The 25,842-nt window shown below is 35.6% G+C and overlaps 1 protein-coding gene across 8 annotated transcripts in view; it reads right to left on the reverse strand.

The window, feature by feature from the left end:
• The window catches only part of ZC3H13 (zinc finger CCCH-type containing 13), a 94,030-nt gene that overhangs the window by 22,210 nt on the left and 45,978 nt on the right, over positions 1 to 25,842 (reverse strand). For 6 of the 8 annotated variants that reach the window (XM_064493149.1, XM_031466003.2, XM_031466000.2 and 3 more), the window contains 5 exons: positions 15,797 to 16,107; positions 12,786 to 13,250; positions 6,994 to 7,185; positions 2,870 to 2,953; positions 1,991 to 2,516 (listed from right to left, as the gene is read on the reverse strand). In XM_064493149.1, coding sequence (XP_064349219.1) covers positions 1,991 to 2,516; positions 2,870 to 2,953; positions 6,994 to 7,185; positions 12,786 to 13,250; positions 15,797 to 16,107 — 1,578 coding nt within the window. The remainder of the gene's footprint in view (positions 1 to 1,990; positions 2,517 to 2,869; positions 2,954 to 6,993; positions 7,186 to 12,785; positions 13,251 to 15,796; positions 16,108 to 25,842) is intronic. The other 2 variants (XM_064493151.1, XM_064493150.1) reach the window with 1 other exon arrangement.

Genomic DNA, 25,842 nt, shown 5'->3' on the forward strand with positions numbered 1-25,842 from the left:
CCCACAGAATCATGATCAAATAAATGGTGGTGGTTTTAAATTTCTAACTTCTTGTGCGGTTTGATACACAGCAAGAGATAACTGATAACACAAGAAAATTTAAAACATGCAAAGAAGAAATTTAATTTCAAGGAAGTATCTTCAGAAACAAAATTACAGTAAAATAAATACTATGGCAATTCAGCAAACCTTCTACGTAACAGTGGTTAAAAACAAAAGTACTGTATAAATCCGGCTACTAAGATGACAATACGATTGATAAAAACATCAAGATATTAATCTCATATAATTAATCTCAAACAACTGGTTATTTTATAGAACTGTTGACTTTTAAGTTTCTTGGGCCCTTGTCAATGCTTGGAATGTCTAGCTGTGAAAAAACCAAAAAAACTTTGGCTATGGTAAACTGAGATCAGATGCATAGAAAATATAAAAGCACAGGACTGAATAGTAAATAAATAACAAAGATTTAAGACTTTTAATCTTAGAAGACAGCTAAAGAGGTCACACAAGGAAAGAGAAATAGTATGTATTATGTGCCTATATGTGTTAAAGGTAATATCTGAATTTTATGTTAATGTAAGATTTTTTTTTTTTTTAAACGTGGGGAGAGGGAAGCCAGAGAGTGAACTACAGAAAACCTTGGCTTCAGACTGACGGGAAGGCAAGACCTGATGAAAGAAGCCTCCACTTCTATGCTAGGTTGTTTGTCTATAACCATAATCCATAATAGAAATGATGAAAAAAGCCTAAAGCAGAGAGGCTGTATTCATCATGAGGCAAATGAGCTGGAGGTAAGGGCAAAGAAATTAAAAGATAAATAAATTATTTCCAGTTTGTTTTAATAAACTTAACTATACACTTTATTCCAGTTGGTTTTTTTTTTTTAAAAAAAGCACTTAATTCCAATAAGTTTGGGTTTGTGTCTATAAAACCTCAAGATGACCAGTCAGAGCCCAGAATTCTCATGGCTAAGGTGACTGGCTTTGCTCCCTTGTCTATTTCTCAACAAGAGTGCCAGCACAAGGAGGGATGCTGAGCTGATACGTTTAACTCTGGGGTCATCTTAGCCATCATTTGGAGAAAACCTTCCTGAGTCTAAAACTAATACAGAAGAAAATAGTGGAGAGATATCATTCTTGATGCTTTGTTTGAGAAGCTGGATACAGTCGCATCAGAACAAATAAAAACTAATCATGACTGCGACATTAAGCTGTACACCAGAAGTTGACACATTGTAACTGACTATACTTCAATAAAACAAACAAACAAAAAACTAACCCTGGACTTCACAGATACCTGAACAAATATATTTTGGGGGGTATTTTAAAAAAGGGGAGGTGAGAGAGAAAAGAAAAGAGAAAACACCCTTATATATATCGGATAGTAAAAACACATCTTTTGATTCCAGTAACCTACTACAACTCTACCACCCAAGAGATGCTTCCTCTCTCTCTCATCTTCTTCTGGCTAGGCAGTGGTTACAGGAATTTCCTCAGTTCTAAGACACTGTGAATGCTTCTGCAGCCTGGGGGTAGTCACCTCAGACTTCTAAGTACACAAAACTCATGAAGGATTATCAAGAATAGCACAAGCATTATCTCCTGGTGATAAGCCAACTCTATTAACTAGTTATAAAATGGATATGATGGGATATAAATCCAATGATTCCACCACTTTTAGGTTGGACTCTTGTTAAAAAGAAGTCTATAGTAGGCAAATGAACCAGTGTGCCATCAAAAATGACTGTAATAAAACAATGAACAAGAATTATTAACTTTATCCCTTGGATACAGAAAGTAGAATGAGAAAACTTATTTTTTTTTCCTAGACAATTCAAAAGAGTTTAAACACATAAGACTGAAACACAGGAAACTACAGAGGAACAAGAATTAGCAGGCTATCAGGGGCACGCTGAGAAGCATTAAATGGAACTGTCTGAATTCCTCACTGAAGTATCTGTAAAAACCTGGTTCAGCATCACTCTTACTTTGACTTCCTCTCCTCGTGTCCATCTCTTGGATTCCGGTCTTCTCGGATATCTTCCCGCTTTTCTCTGCGGTCATCTCGTCCCTTGTCTTTGTCTTCCCAGTCCCTCTGGCGCTCGCGTTCTTTATCCCTTTCTCTTGCCCTTTCTCGTTCCCGCTCTCGCTCCCGCTCCCGCTCCCGCTCTTCTCGCTCTCGCTCCCGCTCTTTTTCCCTGTCTCGCTCCCTCTCTCTTTCCCTCTCTCGATCGTGGTCGCGATCTCTCTCCCTCTCCCGGTCTCTCTCTTTCTCTCTCTCCCGCTCTCTCTCCCGCTCCCTGGCGCGCTCTCTCTCCAGCTCTCTCTCCTTCTCTCTCTCCCGCTCGCGTTCCCTCTCTCGCTCTCGCTCCCGTTCCCGCTCCCGATCTCTCTCCCGCGCCCTTTCGTCTCTCCTGTCCTCCACTCTGTCTACTCTTCGTTCCTCTCTTCTTTCATCACGCTCAAGCTCGTCATTCCTCCCCTGATGTCGAATTGGTGAGCTTGGTCTTTGATCTACAATGAAAATCAAGTTTTGTCAGTGATTAATTTGATAGATAACCTATTGGTAAGACAGTATGGCAAATCTTAAATGTTATCTGTGTATAGGGTCACACTAGCAACAAATATAAATCAGGTACTGTATTTACTTTTACTTTATAATCATCCAAATAATCACCACTAGATGTTTAATAGTATTTTTTTCTTAAAGGTAATTTTGATTTGCCCTCTAACTACTATGTTTTCTGCTTCCCATCAACCCCACCTCCCACCTCCCGCTGATCCACCTTTGATCTTTCTCTGCATGCTCCCTACCCTACCTCCAGCCCACTGCTCCAACCCCACTTTCTGCCATCTCTACCCTTCACCTCTGATCTTCTCTGTCCCCCCAGCAGGACCTGAGAACACTGGTGGCAAAGGATAGGGGCAGCAGGAGGTGTAGAACATAGGAGCTGAAGGAAAAAAAAAATTTCCCTCGTAAGTCACACCTCTAGTTTCAGGCCGCAATATATACACATCAAAGTGCAGCTACTATGTGAGGAATATATAGTAGAACAAAACATCTATTAATATTTGTTGCTGCAATATCAATGTATCATAAACTAGAATACTGAGGGTACTGATGATTAGCAATCTTGAAATAATCAAATGTAAAGTGTTTCCTATTAGTGGTATGTATTTATAACTAACAACTAATAAATTAAAATTTTTATGTAATTATATATAGCTGATTATCAGAAGAAGAGCTGTTTTCTTAAAATGTTAAATGATAATCTCATCATATATATGTATATATTTTTTTAAATACATGAATCATATAAACAGAAACTGCATGCTGCCCAATATGCCCAGTTGAGCAAGAAATTAGCCTGGGATCAAAAAATGTCTAAGAAAATGGCATGAACTTTTCCACAGACATAGCCATTTCTAAAAGTAGCTCATGGTGCTAGGATCTAGGCTACTATGATCTTTTTATTTTCATACTACATAGTAATGTTTATTGGTTAGTCATAAAAGTCAGACTACAATATGGCCAACAGGTTTGTAAGTGGAATCTCTAACTTATTCAGCAGAATAATTTTAAGGATATTTCCAGGGAAGGATTCAATACAGCAATTTGAGTTACCTTTCTTATCACAGAAGAAAAAGATAATTATCCACATTTACTCTGTAGAGGTTATAGATCAAGATACAAAAGTTCATAGAATTTTAAAGCTAAAATAAAACTAAACATTGCAAGCCCCATGTCCCCTTTTCTTCTTAAAAACACAGAATTTATGGTCCAGAAGCTGACTTGTCAAAGTCACAGAGTTGGTAGACACATCAGGACATCAGGACTAGAAGTCAGTTCTTGTAAACTCTATTTTACTTTTGCTGAAACCAACCTAAGTTTAAAATGGTTCTATGGTACTATTCTTTGGATTCCTGGAATGCTATAAACTCATGTCTTACACTGTCTGAATTCCTGGCTTGGGGGTCATACTAATGTCATAACAATTACAAAACAACCTGAAGCAAATTCAATACTGCAACCATAGCAATTTATACTTGAAATTTCTGATTACAGCAATGTCCGGGAAGAGACTACTGAGGCACTCTTTCTTTGTGTGTGACAAATAAAAACTACTTTCCCAATGTCAAGGTTGGGACTGGGTTCCTACTTTAAAGAAAATGGAAAGGATATAAGAATACTACCTTAATACATCTAAAATATCTTCCCTTTCTTTCCCTTAAAATGTGTTCTTCAAAGATACGCTTCTTTTCATGTATTTCCTTGTTTTAATGAATGACATACCCATTCATGAAAGCTGGAAATCTGAGTTATCCAAGTCTCATCATATTCAAGTACCATCAATTTCACTCTCAAAGTATTTCATTATTCCATTTCTTCTCTCAATCCCTACTGTTAACATGATTAACTCAGACTTTGATGAGCTCTTCTTAAATGCCCAAATCAACAGTCTGACTGGTTGGTATCCTTGTCTTCAATCTTTACCCAGACTCTCTGCTTTTTTTTTTTTTTTTTTTGATGGAAACTCTATTTTTATCCAGCTGCTTAAAAAAAGCTCATTAAAAGCAGTTATCTTATGGGAAGTGAAAAGGCAATTAAATCCAAAAATTTTAGCCTGACTTCTTAGGCCATTTACAACCTGGCCTTCAGTCTCTTGCCCATGCTTTTCCCTAGCTTCTTTCCTTCCCTACCAATTATAGCATACTCTATTCCAACCTCGTAATTCTTTACTACTCCAAAACATGTTTCTTTCAGTCCTGTGTGTCTGCACATGCTGCACCCTCTCCCTGCAAAGTGTTTCTTCCATGGTTCTTTCTAGCCAACCCCTATTTATCCTTCAGACCCTAATTCAGATGTCTCTTCTTTAAGAAGCTTTTGTTGACTACCTCAGAATTCTGTTTGCTCTTTATCTTCTCACAGAACTTTACCTATTAGTAGTATTTATACCTCAATTGCCTATTTGTACCCTAATTAGCCTGTAAGAACCAAAGGGAAGATTTAAATTCTTGAGTGCAAAAACAAGGTCCTAAGCACATCTCCACCTTCAGTCTCTATTTCCCTATGCTCAGCATACTCTAGTCGTCCTGATCTTCTTTCAAACTCTAGGCTATTTCCCATCTCGTGGAATTGGCACATACTCTTTCTTCTGCATGGAATATTTTTACCCTCAATACTTGCAAACTTCTTCCCCTGCATTTATGCCTCTGCATAGATGAGGTAGGTCCTTTTCTTGTCCTTTATTTCTAGTTGGATCCCTTGTATGTTTACTTGATAGCACCCAATAACCATTTCGTTTTTGAGGGGGTATATCTCCCCCTTTATAAAGTTCTACAAGCACAAGAACAGTCATACTCCAAAAAAACTTACAAAGTGCATGGGTACTCGATAAACATTTTTAGAATACATCATTATCAAAAATGTTTTTCTATTTCAATCATACAACTGATGTTTACTTAAGTAGTTATAGTAAAATAAAATAGAAAGAGAATAGGACTTGTAGTCAGAGGAACTGAGCTTGAATTTTAGCTTTAGAACTTAATTCTCTGTAATATTGGAAAAATCATTACTCTTCTCTTAGCCCAAATCTCTTAAAATATGAAACATGGATTCTTTTATCATATCTATACTCACAGGGATATTGAAAGATAAAAAGATTTAAAAAATACGTATCTTCTGACTTAATATTCTTTACAATATTAACTCCAAGAATATAAAGCAACTATCAAAGTTCTTCTTAGTAACTCAATACCTGGTTGAACTTAAGTAAAACTGAAACCAAATGTTACACTGAATTCAGGCATGAGGTGAGAAAAACCTGAGCTAGGATATGAAACTAAGAAACTAAGTGGAAAAAAATAAATTAAAAAATGCATTACCAGGACAGTGTTAGATTAGAGAGAGTAAAGATTGGTGAATCAGGGTTAGGGAAGAATAATTTCAGATATCATCACAGAACACATCAACTCCAGCATCATTTGTAACTAAGGAAACCATACACATCTTCCAACTCAAATGCATTACACTTACCCTAACAAACTGAACTCAGCCAACTCTTATCTATGTCTCTGATCCCATCTACATGCCCAAAAGCACATCATGTCTTAGAGATTTTGTTCTCCTCTCATTACTACCCGTATTAAGGTAAATTTTACCTCTTTGATTCAATTCAGCCTACTGTGAAGCATCAATATTCAATTCCTTACTCCATTTAAGTTTCATACTGTATTAACCTCAGCATTATAGCAAACCTTACTTTAGTAACTAGCAAAAGTAAGTAAGACTTTTATAAGGTCATGAATATGTACAGACACATAAGCTTGTTAAAGAAAGCTTATAATCCTTCTTAAATGCCTTCTAGTAATCCTGCTTCAAAACTGCTTTAAGAGATCATCTAGTAGAGTAACAAAATTTTTAGCTTAAGATATTCAAGAATATAAAACTAGCAAAACCAAGTGTTACATATTCTCAGGAAGAAGCATGAATAAAATATTTCACCAAACAACCCCCAGCCCTATCATCATCAGTTTTTTCTTGTTCTACCCTGGCAGTCCTTACAAGACTTTATCACAGCTAGCGAGCCAGTGGCCAGGACACTCAAATGAGAAACTTTAAGTATCTCCTGAATCAGAAGTACTTGAAATGTCACCCAAGCATCTATATTCTTTGAAAGGTTGTCAGCTACTTGGTTAAGGTGAGAGACATACCGCAGGCACCTCAATTCTTGGAGTATGCAAGTACCTACTAAATCAGCACCTGCTCTGTTGCTAAGTAGATACCGGTAGCTAGCTATTTACATAATCTCTCCTAAGCTAAGTTGAATAGGAAGATTATATGAATAAACATAATATTTTAAATGGATCAGAAAGTAAAATATTTTAAAAGATATTTTATATTAAAAAGTAAATCGATACTGGTTTAAAAAAAAAAAAACCTCTCCCAATCAATGTTGGTCATTATTTAATAATACTCCATTTGACAAACCTCTCTCTCTGTTGTCACGACGGTCTCTCTCTCCATGTCTTCTCTCAAAAGAAGAATCTCTTGCTTGATCTCTGTTGTCTCTTTCAGGATATCTGTCTCTTTCAGGATAGCTACTTCGAGTTTCCCAGCTGTCATGATAGTTGCCACTACTACCGTGACTATCAATTTGAGAACCTCTTGTGCCTCGACTTCCTAAACAAAGGATATTCACACAAATATTTAACACATACACTTTATTCAGCAAGTTTTGTCAGTCACAATCTTTCCTCCCAAAAAATATATAAAGATGTGTGGGGTTTCTTTGGTTTTGGGTTTTGGTTTTGGTTTTTTTGGTATTTGAAAGTGCAGTAATCACTGTTGAAAAGAGTAAGTACTGGATCCAAACACCCAGTGTTTGATGACTGACTCAGGTAAGTAAGCTAAGTCCCAGTTTCCCTATCTATAAAAAAGGACATATAATGGGATCACAAAGCAAACAGACTCATTTTAATTAATACAAAAAACAAAAAAACAAAAAAATTAAAACTATTGATTCTTATCTAAACCAAAGAAATATAAAAATAATATAACATATGTATATGGATATATTGCATTGACTTCAGTCTATAGTAAAAACATTCCAAAACTGGACTAAGGTACTGTGTTTACATGAGGTGGTACCTGAAAATTTTCATTAGAAAATTGGGAAATGAATGTTTATAGTAGCTTTATTTGTTATAGCTGAAAACTGGAAAGTGCCCAAATGTTCTTCAGTGGGTGAATGGCTAAACAGTTTATCTTGCCCACAGAATAGCACAAGGAACAAAGTACTGAGATGCGACAACTTGGATGAATCTCAAGGAAATTATGCTGAGTGAATCTCAACAGGATACATATAGCAGGATTCCATTTATGTAACATTTATGAGATAACAATTATAAGATGAAGGACATATTAGTGGTCGCCAGGGATCAAGAATGGGGAGAGGATTTAGAGGGAAAAAAAAATGGGGAGAGGATTTAGGAGTGGCCGTAACTTTACACAGGGAGTCCTGTGATGGTAGAACTGAGTATCCTGATTGTGGTGATGGTAACACAAGACTACACAGCCACTATGGAAAACAGCACGGAGGTTCCTCAAAAAATTAAAATTAGAACTACTGTATGATCCAGCAATCTTACTTCTGGGTATATAGCCAGAGGAATTGAAATCAAGATCTGAAAGAGATATCTGCACTCCTATGTTCACTGCAGCATTATTCATAATAGCTAAGACACAGAAGCAACATACTGCCCAATGATAGATGAGTGGGGGAAAAGCGTGATTAAAAAATGTGTGTGTGTGTGTGTGTAATGGATTATTCAGCCTTTAAAAAGAAGGAAATCCTGCCATTTTCAACAACATGTGTGAAACTGGAAGACACTATGCTAAATGAATGAGAAAAGTCAGACACAGAAGACAAATACTACAGGATACCACTTACATGTGCAATCTAAAATAGTCAAACTTATAGAAGCAGAGAGTAGAATGGTGTTGCCAAGGGGTCAAGGAAAGAGGGAAACAGGGAGGTGTTAGTCAAAGAGTACACAGTTTCAGTTGCACAAGATGAGTTCAGTCCTAGAGATCTACTGTACAACACAGTGTCTATACTTAAAAATACTGTATTGGAAACTAAAAAATTTGGTAAGAGGGTAGATCTTATGTTAAAAGCATTCTTATCACCGACAACATAATGCCATTTGCAGCAACATGGATGCTCCTGGAGAATGTCATTCTATGTGAAGTAAGCCAGAAAGAGAAAGAAAAATACAATGTGAGATTGCTCATATGTGGAATCTAAAAAACAAAAACAAACAAACAAACAAAAACAAAGCGTAAATAAAGGACAGAAATAGACTCACAGACAGAGAATACAGACTTGTGGTTACCAGGTGGGTGGAGGGTGGGAAGGGATAGACTGGGATTTCAAAATTGTAGAATAGACTACACTGTATAGCACAGGGAAATATACACAAAATGTTATGATAACTCACAGAGAAAAAAATGTGACAATGAGTGTGTATATGTCCATGAATAACTGAAAAATTGTGCTGAACACTGGAATTTGACACAACATTGTAAAATGATTATAAATCAATGAAAAAGTTAAAAAAAAAGCATTCTTATCACATACACACGGATAAATAATAAAGAGAGTGAGAGGAAACTTTTGCATGTTAATGGCATAGACTGTGGTGGTAGTTTCAAGGGTGTATACTAATCTCTCAGCTCAAGTTAAATACATCAACTGTGTGCAGTTTTGTGTGTCAACCATACCTCAATAAAGTGGTTTAAAAAATGCACAGAGCTACACACATACATATACACATAAATGTGCCTTACACATACTAGACTAAGCCCTGAAAGAATTATAGCATAATTCTAAACTTTAACAGGGGCATTTTAATAATCAAAATGCCTGTAAAGAATTATTTTAATAATTAAAGATCAAAAAGAAGAAATTTAAAACTCTTTTAAAAAGACCACAAATGGGCAACATATTACATCTAGGAATGAAAAGTGTAAATGTCAGAATAGATGCTGCCAAGAGAAAATTAGTAAAAAATTACATCTAAGGCTACAACTCAGGAAATGAAAGAGATGAAGAGAGGAAAATCTGAATGAAAAGTTTAAATGTCAGAATAGATGCTGCCAAGAGAAAATCAGTAAAAAATTACATCTAAGGCTACAACTCAGGAAATGAAAGAGATAAAGAGAGGAAAATCTGAAAGGAAAGTTAAAAATCAAGGAAGATTCAATGAGAAGATTCAACATATGTCTACATATGTCTAACTATATGCTCTTTAGAGTCACATTTAAAACAAAAAGATGTAGAAAGGTTGAAAGGATGGAAAAAGATACATTGTACAATACTAACCAAAAGAAATCTGTGAGTGGGATCATTTTTTTAGTCAAAAAGACACCATTTGGAGGTAAAGAGGCTCATTCTGTAATGACAAAAGGAGTAATTTGTCTTATATGTATCTACTAGAAGAGCCTCAAAATATTCAAAGTAAAAATTTGATCAAATTACACAAAAATCAATAAATTCAAGATGACAGTGGAAGATTTAACTCGCATCTCTGTTATGATAGAAAAAGCAGACCAGAAAAAAAATTAAATGTAGATTTGAAAGCATGGCTAACAGACTTGACCTTAGACATACTATATACATGTTGCAACCATAAAAAGCATAGGCAGAACACATGAAAACTGACTGATGAACCACAAAATAAGTCTTAACAAATACAAATGCCAAAAAACTGACCTCAGTCTTCTCTGACAACAATTAAAATTGGGGGAGGGGAGTTATTTTAAAAAGCATGATTGGAAAATTAAAATCCTATTTCTATACAACTCATGAATCAAAGAAGAAATCATATTAAAATTCAGAAAGTGTTTAGAACAGACAAATATTATCAAATTGTCAAAGAACAGATAACTAATCATATATACATAAATTGTTCCAGAGAAGAGGAAAAAAGAAGCAACACTTTCCAACACATTTTATATGGCTAGTATAACTTAGGTCCCCAAACCAAACAAAGACAATATAAAACAATAAAAGCTACGCAGTGGTATGCTGGACTGACTCACACTGGCTCCAAAGAGCCAACTGTGCCCATCTCTCCCATCTCCACACTGAGTGATGTTGTTTAGTAGCTCAAAATCTGTTATGGCAGGAGGAATTTATACCATGGAAATTGGTATTAGCTACAAGCCGGGGCTTTTTTTTTTTTTTTTTTTTACCCTCTGAAGAGGTAGTTGTTAAATATCTACCATCATACCACTGATTATATGCCAATTACACTTAAAAACAAATGCTTAATTCAAAATTAAATTTTAACAAATCTATTCTAGAACTTAAAAGGTGCATTTATCTTAGAAATGCAAGGATAGTTCTAAATTTTAAAAAGTATTTTAACTTAAGTAGCAAAGTAAAAGAGACTGACTAGATGACTATATGATCTTCTCAAGATACAGACAAACAGGCATGATAGAAGCTGTCAGCTAAGTTTGGAAAATTAAAAGACATCCTTAACATAATAAAAAGCATCTGCTAAAAATCTACAAACACCATGTTCAATGGTGAAATGCCAGCAATAACTCTTTAAAATCTGAAACAAAACAAAGAAGCCCATTACATCACTTGTAGTCAACAGGATACTGAAGAGATGCTCAACAGACTATTGACCAGAAAATAAATTATATTCAGAAAGGAAGAGCCAAATCTGTTTCCAGACATAAATGTTTGAAAGAATCTCATTAGATTTACTAAGAAAATACAGCAACAGCACAGTGTAAGATTAATATAAAAATATCAACTACCATTTCCATACACCAGCACTAGCATCAGAAAATAAAAGGTTTTAAACTATATCATGTAGTGCACCTGTACACAGTTACTCATTTAAGCGCTATTCAAAAGCAAAAAAAAAAAAAAAAAAAAAAAGATTGGAACACTTAAACATTCATCAATGTAGTATATGGTATATCCTATAATAGACACTACATGCGGAAAGAAGGAACTGGCTGTTTACCAAGCTGATTGATACGGAACGATCTCCAAGATACTTTTTAAGTGAAAACAGCAGGGTATAGAGTATACAGTTCTTTTCTTAAATAAAAAATAATTCTAAATTATACTTGTAAAACAGAGGAGAAAATATATAGACATACACATCTGATTGTGTAGAGTATTTTTCAGATGGATATATACAAAATTGGCAAAAGAGAGAACCTGGCCAAGGTAGGGAGGAAGGTTTTCACCATACAAACTTTTGTAGCTTTGAATTTTGAATCATGAGAATGCATTATTAAAGAAAGAGAAATCTTTTTAAAGTACCATTTACAATGGCAACAAAAATAGAGGATACCCAGGAATAAAACATGTATAAGACCTTAGTAGAAAAAATTATAAATCAATAAATTTAATGTATTTGAAATAAAAATCCAACAGTTTTTCATGAAATTAAAAAGAAACACCCTCATTTAAAAAATATATATGAGAAAGGAAAGGGCCAAGAAAAGCCAAGACAATTAGAAGTAGAAGATGAGAGGCCTTCATCTTACTGTGAAAGTGTAATACTGACCAGGATAAACCAAAAGGCCTATGGAAGGAGTAAGAGTGATCAGAATTCTGCAGCAGTGTTTTGGGGGAGGGGAACGAGGTGGGTAGAAGAAAAGAGAGGTCAAAGCCAATTCAGTCCAGGCAGTTTGGAGACAGTCAAGTACATTTAGGCAGGTAGTTATTGATGATGGTGATGGCAAGTGCTCTTTAGGGGAAGAAAAACAGCTCAAGATCCTGATATGTGATGTTTTGAGGTGGTTCTGAAGCAAGCACAAATACTGAAGGATACACAAATCAGTCATTTCTGACACTACCAATTTTGAAAGGCCACCATCTTAACCCCATTTTAATGATAATTTTATCATAGGTATGTATCTGTTTATTAGAAATTACTTCTTTTTGATGCTCCTTTTTTGCCTGATAGCATTTTCTTAGTGTTCCACATTAATCAAGATGGTAGGCATGACTGGACATAATTAAACCAGGGGGTCTACGTCAGGCCCCATTTATCTTCTGCTACTTAAGCTATTAATTCCTATTCAGAATTTATAGGGAAGATCACAAATTCAATTAATTGAAAATTACTTTGACAAAATGATAATGAATGTGAGAAATAATATTTTTGGAAAATAAATCTTAGGAGATTTAATAATTTCTATATGAACATACAAGATGCAGTTCACTGTCAAGTCAAAAACCTTACCCTTTTCAGGCAACTCTGGACCTCTCCCCCTACTTCGGCCCATCCGGTCATTCCTAATTTCACTTCGAGACTCATTTCTGGAATCATTCCTCATTTCAGTGCGAGAACTTTCTTCTCGCAAATGGTTTCTGCCATAACTTCGGGATTCTTCCTGATAGGCATCCTCCTTTCGATGAGCATCTCGGCTCTCACGCTCCCTGTAGTCATGAGCATCACGAGCAGACCGAGAATCTCTGGGATCACGGCTCTCTTTGTTTTCTCTGCTGTAGTCTCTCACCTCCCTGGAGTCCCGAATGTCTCTGGAGTCTCTCAGTTCCCGTCGGTCTCTAGTATCTCTAGCGTCTCTCCGATCCCGCCCATCTCGAGGTTCTCTGTCATCTCTGTGGTCTCTAGAAGAGCTCTGATCCTGTTCATACTCTCGTTCTTCTCTTGTGTCCTTTTCTCTATCCCTTTTGCCTCTAGTCTCTGTAATGCAATTTTAGAAATACACCGAAATTCCTTTCACAAAATTTTAGGAAACTAGGCAATGTATTTAGTACGGAGCTTTAAAATTTTTATTACGATGGTAATTCGTGTTCTTTGCAAAAAATAAAAGGAGAAAACATGAACAAGTAAGAAAATTAAAACCATCCATAAGCTAAAATTCCAAAGGTAATTTTATTAACACCTGGACAACTATGTTCTTGGTTGAATAAACTTCTGAACATGTCTTCCCCACCACAACTTACCCATACTTATAGATCTTAAATAACTGAAACAAGTACATTGATTTCCTATCAATGATGGCTTACTTTTTAGAGATCACTTTTACACCCAGAGGCACACAGTGACTTTAGTCATCTCTACCACGTATCGGCCACCCATGACCACTTCAAATGTACTTAAGCACTTGGGAGTAGCCTACAGTTAGTAAGATGGCTGACAAAGAGATGCTGTTATACACTCTCTTTTTTTTTTTTTTGAGCTGTTTAATAGAATCATACTGACTCTAAAGTTTTTCTCTACGTAATGCATTTTCTAATCTGTCATAGAAAAATAAAATAATTTCAGTTTTTAAAAAGCTGGAATGACCCTCAATGATTATTTAATACAATTCTGTCATTGTATAAATGAAGAAACAGAAACCCAGAGCTTAAATGGTTTAGTCAGCCCCATACATCATGGAAATTTGCAAAGATTACAACTTATTCTTTAGATACACCTAGAAGAGTACAGATTGATTACAGCATAATCTGATATGAAGTCAAAGAATTAACAAGAGACCCTCAAAGAGCAAATCATCTACTTTTTATCAGACTCCTTCATAATTTGCTCTTACACTCTGGAATTGCCCTGAGGTCTGAAGCCATTTTAGCAACTGCATTATAAACTTACCCCCTTTTCTCTTTGTCCCCAGTGGCTAGGTCCACAGACTTTCTCTATATAGTATCCACAAGACCCCCTAGATTCTCATCAATAATTTATCTCCCCTGCCAATAACCTTGCCTATAGCACTAGGCAGGAATGTGACAAGTCTCCATCTCTTTTTGTGCATATCTATCACTTCTAGTCCTCCTCCAATGTCAACTGTGCCTAGAAATTTGTTCACTTAGTGCCAGACTCTTTTTTTATGATGCTCCCTGCTACCTTTACAAATACATCTAGTTACTATACCTTCTTCTTTACCTACCTTCCCATCCTTCCACTAAAATTATTCTTATTTCAAAAAAAAGACATCGAAATAGAGAGGAATAAACACCTACTGCATGTCTTGTATGATTAAAGAAACATCTTCCTTACAAAGAACCTAAACACAGTAAATAAATAATATCCAGGAAGGAAGAGCCAAATCTGTTTATTATTAAAAGGATTCTTCCTATAACATAAGCCCCTCTTACCACAAAAAAGAATTCCTACAAGACTTGACTGCATACTAAATTTCCCCATCATTAATAATTATGTTCTGAAATAGTAAAGAGTATTCATTCAATAAGTAGTCACTAAATGTATACTATAATCCTAGTCAATTCTAGTTAATAAATAGTTGAGAGAATTTTCCCATCTTACCAATGTTCCATAATTACTGCTGTGCTGATCTGATTCCGAAATCATGTACATAAAATAATTCTCTAAAACAGGTGCTCTCTCCAGTCCCTACCTATGCATCCATCATTTCTTGAATAAAATAACTTGATTAATTACTGCTTGCACTATTGATTGGAAGAGAATAACTAAGTTCAACATGTTTCATAAGAGATGGCTGTACTATACCCACAGAGGCTTTAAAAATGCATATTAAACAGAAGTGTTGTTGCAAATAAGTATTTCCTGAGTACTCATTATGTTCAAAAGCTAACTCAGGAGGAGTTAGGAAAAAAACTTGTTAACTTATATAAACAAGAGCAAGAAGCTTAGAGAAGTACAGAAAGAGATGAGAACTATTAGATGGTATCTCCAAGTAATAATAGCATCTCAGGTTGAACAGGGAGTAGCAATTCCAGAGTTCCCTTAATTCTCAGGGAGCTAGGAAGAAACACTGCTTTACTTACTTCTTTACTGAGTTACACCTGGAAAACTGATCACTTAGTTCGTACTGACCTTCTGAAGATTACCCCAGCCCTCACCTCTTGTCGAAACATTTCTGACGCACTCACACTCTGCCCCCATGGTTTGCTGCTCTTCTTTCCTGCATCTCTATTGTTTTCAAAGAATGAGCTAAGCAATTAGCGTGACTCTAAGAATCAGACAGCCCCAAATTTCTAGGACTTGAGAGTACTCAAGTAAAACATCATAACTAAAGAAAGCACCAACATAGTATACAAATACTTACATATATTTAGCAGCTTACATTTCCATGTTAAGCACCTCCTATTGCCCTCAAGAAATCTCATACACATGATACAGAAGACTTAATATAACACAGTTCTCTTCTACCCTTATTCTAACAATAAACCTCAATGTCCAATTTTTTAATAAAGAAAATACCCACTTAAAGAATTCTAAAAAAAGTCACAATAAAGTACAGTACTTACCCTCCCTCCTTTCATGGCGCCGATCATGAGACTGTGAAGTCCGTTCGTGATCGTGCCTCCCTTTCTCTCTCATTGGAGAGCGATGTCTTGGGGGACTTTGCTTTCTCTGAGGAGAAGACAGAGAATGTGAAGGGTAGGGAGAAGCAGAGCGGCGTAAAGGTGGAGTTATCGTCCTTTGGTAAGACGGTGAAGGAGTTCTTTTTCGGCGAGGAGAAGGAGAATGTCTCTGAATGGATGATCCTGATTGTGAGGAAGATGAGTGATGTCTAGAAGATATAGGAGAATGGTGCGGTCCTGCTGGGGAAGTAGACCTATGAAGAAAAACAACAATTTAAACAAAGGTGTTCAAGAACCTTCATTTCTAGCCAAACGAAAACCTCCTTTAAAAACAAAACAAAAAAAATGAATGTAAAAGTTAATGCTAAAAGTGTGAATAATAATTCCAGGATAAGTTTTAATTCGCAATGATGTAAAATCTTTTATACGTTGATTTTTAAGTTAGCTTGACGCACCAGTTCTGGATGAGACATGAGACATACCTTGCCCTTCTCCTGAGCTTTGGCTCCAAGGCACGCTTCCTTTTCCAGGTGACCTTCTCCCTGAGCACAAATGGTCTTACTCTCATATAAAGTCAGGAACTCACTCTTACCAGAGATCATGGCTGACAGTGTGAATAGGTACTTGGGGAAGGGAACACACAAAGAGCTAACAAGAAAGTACTTCCAGTCCACTCTAAATAGAAAGTGGCTATAATGAACCTTGTAAATCAGGGCTGTGGGAGAAGGGAAAAGCAATCACCAGTTAAGCCGAACCTAAAGTCTGCACTGCCTGGGTCGAAATTTAGGATGGGGGAAGAACGCTAGGGCTAAGAAAAGGACATACTGTCTATACTGTGTTTATCTTAAATAAACTGCCTTTACTCTTGCTTGGGCAGCACAAACTGAGATTTAGTTCATAAGCTTTGGTTTCACTAAGGCTTCCTCTACTCTCTTAAAATCACCTTCTTTCACTGCTGCCAAATAACTGACAACCTCATGAAGCACATCTGAATCACTCCTACAATCTGTTATATCCTGGCTCTGTCTATAGTGAACATGCAAAAGGTGTGTGTGATGGAGAGCTAGAATACACACATTTGTGCAATAACTAAAAAGAAACAGGACTATTGTTTAAAAAACATTCCAGACATCACACTCAGGTAAGTATCGTATTTCTCAAAGCAATCATTTCGAGGGCTAGATGTTCAAAAAAAATTCTGAGTTCCTGTCAAAGTATTTTAGAATTGTCTTCAGTGCCTCTGATAAATGTCTTTTAAGATCTGCAATTTTGGCAAAATCATTATTAATCCCAAGCCAGGATTTCTCAGTCTTGGCACTACTGACATTTTGTATTCATGAATCTTTTGTGGTGGGGGCGGCCCTGCACATTGTAGGGTGTTAAGCAGCACTCCTGGCCTCTCCCCACTAGCAGCTAGTACCATCTCCCTCCCGCCCCCATTCATGACAATAAAAAATTACTCTAGGTATTTCCAAATGTCCCCAGGGAGGTGAAATCAAAGCTGGTTGAGAACCACTGCCCTGAACTATGCTGCTTATAAATGATGCCTTAGAACTTCTAACAGTAAAAGTTTTAAATCTATAAAACACATGTTACTATCAGGAAAGGGATCCAACATACTGGAAAGAATTTTGCAAAACAAGAAATTAAGCAAGTAAATGAAAACACCTTTTGGATAACAGTAAAAATAAAAGCCAGCTAACTAGAACACCACATTTACCTAAACATTCTAGTTATCTGTGATTCCACAAAACCTTCATGCTTTTAATAAAAACTGTTATTCCCTTCTCATATTAAAAAAAAAAAAAAAGACATAAACCACTATAACTTGACTCCAAGTTGAAATTTACTGACTTACAGATATGAGCAGAAATGCTCAATGAGTCTTACTTAAATTTGAAAACCATTTATGATCAATGGCTATTCAAATCACTGAACAGAAAAATCATTACAAGATTGAGAAATTCTAATTCTAATCTGACTATTGTTTGGTGATTTCCCATTTTAATTTCACTAGGTTCTAGTCAAGTTGGAATACCTAAATTTATAAAATAAAGAATGTTGCTCTCCACTGAACTGACATGTGGTTAGTTTTGAGTTTATTTCTGGGATATACTCAAAATTGTTTCAAGAATGTTTACAATACCCTTTGGTAATCTGTTCACAAAACTTAAATAAAATAGTTCATAATACTATCTTTAAAAAACACATTACAGTCCAATCACATATCTATTCAAATTTGGTGTCTATAGCATGGAAGAAAAACTTCAGTTCAAGCTTAGATAACCAAATTATCATATTAAAGCCAGAGCTTCAACGTGTTGTCAAGTTGTATTTTCAGCATTTTAACCATATTTTTCTTCCTACCTATCCTTCAAGGAAAAAAATTAAAAGTTTAATTGCTAATTTAATTATCTGTTACTGGATGGATGTTTGTGTCCCCTCAAATTTATATGTTGAGGCGCTGGCTGTCTGAAGGTGGGGCCTATGGGCTCAATTAGGTTTAGGTGAAGTCTTGAGGGTGGGGCTGCCATCATGGGATTAGTGTCCTTACAGGAAGAGGAAGAGACCAGAGCTCTCACCTCTAAGAGGACACAGTGGGAAGACAGCCATCTATGAATCAAGAAGGGAACCCTCACCAGGAACCAAATCTGCTGGCTCCTTGACCCTGGGCTTCCCAGGCACTAGACCTGTGAGAAATAAATGTCTGTTATTTAAACAACCTAGTCTATGATATTCTGTAGTAGCAGTCCAAGTTGACTAAGGAAGACAGCATCTTTACATTTTCTTCTGTTACAATCCTTTTAAAAGTCTAAAGACTGCAGAATAGTGAAAAGAGAAAGAGAATCTGTTACCAAAACAAGACAGATCAAATTACGGACGTAAGCCTAACTGGATCCAGACCTACATTCACTTGCACATATAGAAGGTGTGACTCTAAATAATTAACCTGTCCTGAAATCTGACCCAAATTACTTAGGCTTCTAGACTATTGCAGAGATACATTAAAATGCATTTCTACTTAGAATAGCAGTAATTTCAGATTAACTAGTCTTATGCTCTAAAATTAGCTGGTTTCCTATCTGAGGGGAAAAAAGAGTTGACATTCAGAATTCAAATAAAGAACAAAAAGTCATTTAAAAGTCCACAAATGATAAATTCTGGAGAGGATGTGAAGAAAAGGGAATGTTGGTGGGAATATAGTTTGGTGCAGCCATTATGGAAAACAGTATGGAGATTCCTTAAAAAAAACTAAAAATAGACTTACCATGTGATCCAGCAGTCCCATTCCTGGGCATATATCTGGAGGGAACTTTAATTCAAAAAGATACAAGTATCCCAATGTTCATGGCTACACTATTTACAAGAGCCAAGACATGGAAACAACCTAAATGTCCATCGACAGAAGACTGGATAAAGAAGTTGTGGTGTATTTATACAATGGAATACTACTCAGCCATAAAAAAGAATAAAATAATGCCATTTGCAACAACATGGATGGACCTGGAGACTGTCATTCTGAGTGAAATAAGCCAGAAACAAAAAGAAAAATACCATATGATATCACTTACATGTAAAATCTAAAAAAAACAAGAACAAAAACACAAATGAATTTATTTACAAAACAGAAACAGACTCACAGACATAGAAAACAAACTGACAGTTACCAGGGGGGCGGAGGGGGGGAGTGGGAAGGGATAAATTGGGAGTTCGAAATCTGCAGACATTAACTACTATATATAAAATGGATAAACAACAAGTTTCTACTGTATAGCACAGGAAACTATATTTAATATCTTGTAGTAACCTATAATGAAAAAGAATATGAAAAGGAATATATGTATGTATATGTATGACTGAAACATTATGTTGTACACCAGAAATTGATGCTACATTTTAAACTGACTATACTTCAATAAAAATAAATTTTTTAAAGGAAAACAAATAACAAAGGAAAGCTTATTGCACAAAGAAAAGCCTCAATACCTTAAAACAGAAATCTGTATACTGTCAGCAAGGGCACTGTGATTTATAAAACATAGGGAAAACTGATCTTTAGCCTGACTTGATTCCAATCAAAAGCTTTTTAATGCTGCCATAATTAGGATATGATGTGGAATGAGAATATTCAGAGTATATTTCACTTTGGAAAGAAATATGAAAAGTTAAGAAATTTAAAATCGAAGATCCTTTCATTCAAGATGCAAGTAATTTCACCTGTAAATCATTAAGTTTACCCTGGACTTTCTTAAAATTTGTAACACCAATTTTTCTCTCGATAAACGGTTTCTATTTCTCAAATATGAAAATACGCTTACATAATATAACATTTGTAATTCAACCTTTAAAATCATCACGCAAAAAACATACTTTAAAAAAACTAATCGGGTATGGACACTATCAAAATCAACTCTATTTTCAGTGGTAAAATGTAACACATGATACACACTTCACACTCAGAATATCTGAGACAGAGAGGACTGAAAATCAGTCTGCCTTGATTGCAAGAGTCCTGAAGTAGCCCATCAACAGTAGAGAAAGCCAATTTCAGCTAGTTCATGCAACACAGAAGTCCATAAAACAAGAGTAATGGAATATAAACTGTTAGGCCCAAAATAAAAAAGTACATCAGGGGGACTACAATAGGTTGCTTGGTAAGGAAAGGGTCTTTACTGAGAAGATGATATTTGAGCCAAGAACTGAAAATCCAAGGGAAGAGCTTTCCATGCTGAGGACTCAGTAACCACAAAGGAGGCAGGAGGGAATGGTGATACACAACAAGAACAGAAAGAAGACAAGTGTAACTACAATTTGTGAGAGAATAAAAAGTCTTATGCGAGAGGGTAGGAAAGCAGACAGAGGATATAGAATCTTCTAGGTCATGATATAGTTCATGTTTATTCTAAGTATAAAAGAAATCACTGGAGAGTTTTGGGTAGGGAAGTGTCATTCAAAACCTAGTGATATCTTACTTGCTTAAATAAATATGTAAGATGGAGAAAGAAAATGCTTCTGCATGGTGATTTGTTTTAGAACTAGTAGCTTGCTGTCCCTTTGCAGCAGGTGATAAATACTCCCCAGAAGGGGAATCATTTCTAACTGAACGACCTACGGAAACCAGAATACTTCTTCTGTCTGTGGCAATCTTCTGAAAGGTGTCTCCTCCATAAATAAGTGGTATTTGAAAAAGAGGACTGATTCAAGCAAACTAATAAGAAGTTTCACATAATACAAGTAAATCTAAGCCAAGTGCTAACAACTTTGGTTCAATTTCATTTTTGCATTGATGTAGAAATAAATTAAATTCAAGAATCTCAATTTAAGAACAAAGAATGTTAAGATAACCCTTACATCAGCACATCCTTCAATGGTATTCAAATCCACAATTATTTATCATTTAAATAATACAACTTTTAAGGATCTGGTTCAAGAGCCTTACAAGGACTTACATATTTAATCACATGACTTAGTGAGCTAAAAACTGTACCACTGTGATGAAGCGTCAGAAGAGACAGACACCCAGTACCCCTGGCACACAGAGAGATTGCTTTTAAGCTCTAGGAGTAGGAGGGTCAGTATTCCAAATGCAATAAAGCTCAGAAACAATTCACACCAGCATTAACACAAATGAAGACAACTGGCTCCTATCTGCTACCTGGTAAAGCAAGTTAAAGTTACTACTTTCTCCTGGGATGGGATGGGACAGGATGGTAAGGAGATGTAGGAGAGGTCTAGCCCACACCATGAAACAGCAAGCAATTCAGTCTTGGGAAAAAGCAAGGTGAAGAATGCTTCCCAAGTCCCTAGTCCAATTTCTCAAACACAAAATCTCTTCAGCTTAGGCCGACAAAATAGGTGTCAAATAAGTGAGAGTCTTGAAATCCCTGCCACTGTCCTGGAAGTCCTATCCAGTCACAGGTTATTTAACTGTCACTAAAAATATTACCACCAGATGGCACCAAACCACAGCTAGACAGAGATGGATTTTGACAGGGTAGCTGGGTATGTTATTTCATTAATCTCACTACATACAACACAGCCCCACATTTTTACTGGACTGAATTTTTGATTCTATATGCCTGTTATGCATTTCTTATTGGACCAATTCTTAGAACAGGGCTAAACTTCCCAACCACTTCCTGTAACTGAACACCTCCAAAACTGCTTGAGAACAATTTTCCTCTCAAGTCTCTAATTCCACTAAGCACGTTACACAAAGGGTTAAGAGCACAATTTTTAGGGACATAAATACCACTCTAGATTCTGGCTGCAGAACAGAAGCTTCTCTCCTGAGTTCAACAAATTTTCCCAATATCACACCTACAAAAGAAAGCCAAGCCTTGACCAACTGGACTAAATGTAAAAGCCCTCAGGCTCATGCAATTGAGTTATTTTGATATTTATAAAATGATTTCCTTCTTAATACAAGTCTACCATGAATTTAGTATATTATATAGTTATGTTCAGCTATATTACAAATCTCTTTAGAAGTGCCTTAATTTTACACCCCTAGCATAAATTAGAACTCATATGGAGGGGAGGGTATATATAGCTCAAGTGGTAGAGCACGGCCTAAGCATGCGGGAGGTCCTGGGTTCAATCCTCCTCTAAAAAGTAAATAAGTAACCTAATTACCTCCCCCTCAAAAAACAAAATAAAATTTTAAAAAATTCACATGAAAATACTTTTTAGGTCTATAGATAGGGCTCAATTAAATGCAGAAAAAGACAATGCCTCAGACCAGCAATTCCCAACCTGAATACAAAGGTTCATTTTAATATTAAAAGGTCTGCATATCTTTCACGATATTATTTGTATTACTGTCCACTAACTGGGAAAATACTATAAAAGACACTACAAATTCATCCATGCTTTTAAAGTTTGTATTTAAAAACTACATTATTCTCCTTTTTTCCTTTTAGGTGTGTTATAGGTATAGTAATTATAGATTTTTATAAGTGTTCTTCTCTTTTGGAGATATATACAAAATTATATATGGATGAAATGAAATAAGATGCCTGGGATTTGCTTCAAAATAACATGGAAAGCAGGAGGTAGAGAGGGGTATAGATGGAACAATACAGATATGAGGATCATTCTACTATTTTGTCTATTTTTATATCTGTGAAATGTTCAATAATAATAATAATGTTAATGTAACATTTTTGCATCCTGTATACATAACTGAGCAACACTAGTACACATTTACTCAAGAAACTATCAATTCAGTTACAGAAATGTATGGTGCACATGCGTGGTGCACACACGATTCCCCTCTGCCCTGTCACTAGTGGCACAGAATGAGACTTACCAGTACAGGTTATGGTATTTGAGTATGAGTGACAGATACTGAATGAATCAAAGAATTAATCCAATAGGTAATACTCTTCATCAAAGGTCTGAAAGTCTAATTTTAATTATTTTGAGGTGTGCAATCACATATGAAAGAAAATAAGACTGTCAATTTAGTGGCAATTTACTTACTCTACCAAGTTGATGTCAAAGTCAACGAGTTTTGAATGATCACATCTGTCCTTCAAATCTGGGTAAGACTCAAGCAGGTATTTATACTTCTATCCAGAAGTATTCAGGTAAGTATAATAAAATTATTTTTTAAAAAACAACTTGCTATTCTCTTAATGCTATCTTATTAAACCACAAAATTCTGCAACCTAGTATTCTGATTAAAACATATTACCCATCATAAATTCATATTCAACCAAATGTCCAGCAGAATGAACTATATGCAACTTTTAGCTAACTTGTCTGGTTAACTACCATCCAAACAGTTTTTGTGTTTGCTTAAGCCCTTGTCCCTAAACTACACTAATACACCGGTTCACATTCCTGACTCAGCAAAGAGCACAGAACATAGATTTTCACTGGTAACGAAGATACTACTGGCCTATCGATGAAAATACCCAGTTTAGAATTATCTAGATATAGTCTGTTAGGAATACCAACACAAAATATTTCTTTCACAAGTTATTTTCTGACTAAATATCCAACTTGAATTTAATCTTCCTGTGAGCTATATCTCTTCTACAACAAATTGCAGAATAAAAATGATTTAGTTAAGTTGAGTTCCAAGTAATCAAGATTTTACTGTTTTCAGTACAGAACAGTCATGGAAAATTTATTTTTAAAAGTATCATAAGAAATTGCTAAATTTTCTAAAAGCAGAGTAACAAAATAAATCTATAAGCCTTTGGGGGGGGTAAACAAGTGATATTCAGGTTTTGATCAATGTTGTATAAATAAATCACTACTGAGTAAAGTCTACCAGTCACACTGAAAAACACTGATACAAAATTCCTTTAAGAACTGTGACCTACAAACTGTTCGCTTCAAAAGCAACTATGTGACAGAATTTAGTGTTATTCAAATTAACAAATATTCTGGGAACACAGTATATTCTTAACTAGGTTGACAAGGTCAACAAAGGTCTGGGAGGTAAGTACCCAAATCCTCGATACCAGTTTAGTGGCAGAGGCCCAAAGAATGACTAATAATCCTTAAAAATTTTTAGAGAGTGGGGAAATCATGAATTTTTCTGGGAAGTGATGGACATTCTCCCTCTCATCAAAACATACACAGGTAAAATTTTATTCACAAACCAATAAATCTGTAGACCCCTAAAATCCAGATTAGCAGCCCCTGAGGTAGAAGGCTGAAGAACTGAGACACAGAAGACAAGGAGAAGGACTTAAAAGTCATAGGATCGTGTGGCTTTGCTGCATCAAAGGTCTCACATATATGCATATGCATTTGGGAACTATCCTTTAAGAAATGTAAGCAATCCCCTATATCCAATAGGCCTAGTAAGTCTTTCTTTACTTGGAAGAAAGGGGGGAAAAAACCTATATTTGGAAAAGATATTTTACACACACATGATTATTATATTACTTCCACCTGTAGTAACAAAGCTTTTGACATTTTTGTTCACTGCTGCATCAACTTTTGACAGTGTCTACTACATACTAGGTATTCAGTAACTGTTGAATAAACGAATTAGCATACTTTTACTTAAGCATAGCACATCCTGATAACCAGAATACTCCCAATAAGACCACTGTAACATCTAAATTAATTTTAAAGGGCAATTTTCTCCAAAAAGAATTTAGATACTAACCTTTAATTACATACCCCAGAATCTGAAAGCAGTGACAAAGATTCTTAAATACACTGTTTGGTTTCAGAATAAATTTTTTAACATTTTTTATTGAGTTATAGTCATTTTAAAATGTTGTGTCAAATTCCAGTGTAGAGCACAATTTTTCAGCTATACATGAACATACATATATTCACTGAAGATGAAGATGTGGTATATTTATACAATGGAGTACTATTCAGCCATAAAAATGACAACACCATTTGCAGCAACATGGATGTCCCTGGAGAATGTCATTCTAAGTGAAGTAAGCCAGAAAGAGAAAGAAAAATACCATGAGAGCACTCATATGTGGAATCTAAAAAAAAAAAAAAAAAAAAAAAAAAAAAAAAAAAAAAAAAAAAAAAAAAAAAAAAAAAAAACAAAAATGGAACATAAATACAAAACAGAAACAGACTCACAGACATAGAATACAAACTTGTGGTTGCCAAGGGGGCGGATGGTGGGAAGGGACAGACTGGGATTTCAAAATTTGTAGATACTGACAGACATACACAGAATAGGTAAACAAGATTATACTGTATAGCACAGGGAAATATATACAAGGATCTTGTAACTCACAGCAAAAAAAAATGTGACAAATAAATTCCTTATTCACAGTAATGGAGGTAAATTAACGACCTTGCCTTAAAAAAGAAAAAAAACACCTGGAAATTAAATCAAATCGTCCTAAAGCAAAATGTTCCTTTCAACCTTGTCAAATATGGCTTTAGAATTCTAGTACAAGTCAGGTACCCATGCAGCCCTTCAGTACTCTGCTTCTTCATTTCCTCAGACAAAAGAAATAAACGAAGTTCAGATCTTTCTGTATACTGAG

Source organism: Camelus dromedarius, chromosome 13 (assembly GCF_036321535.1).
Source record: "Camelus dromedarius isolate mCamDro1 chromosome 13, mCamDro1.pat, whole genome shotgun sequence".
NCBI classification, from domain to species: Eukaryota; Metazoa; Chordata; class Mammalia; order Artiodactyla; family Camelidae; genus Camelus; species Camelus dromedarius.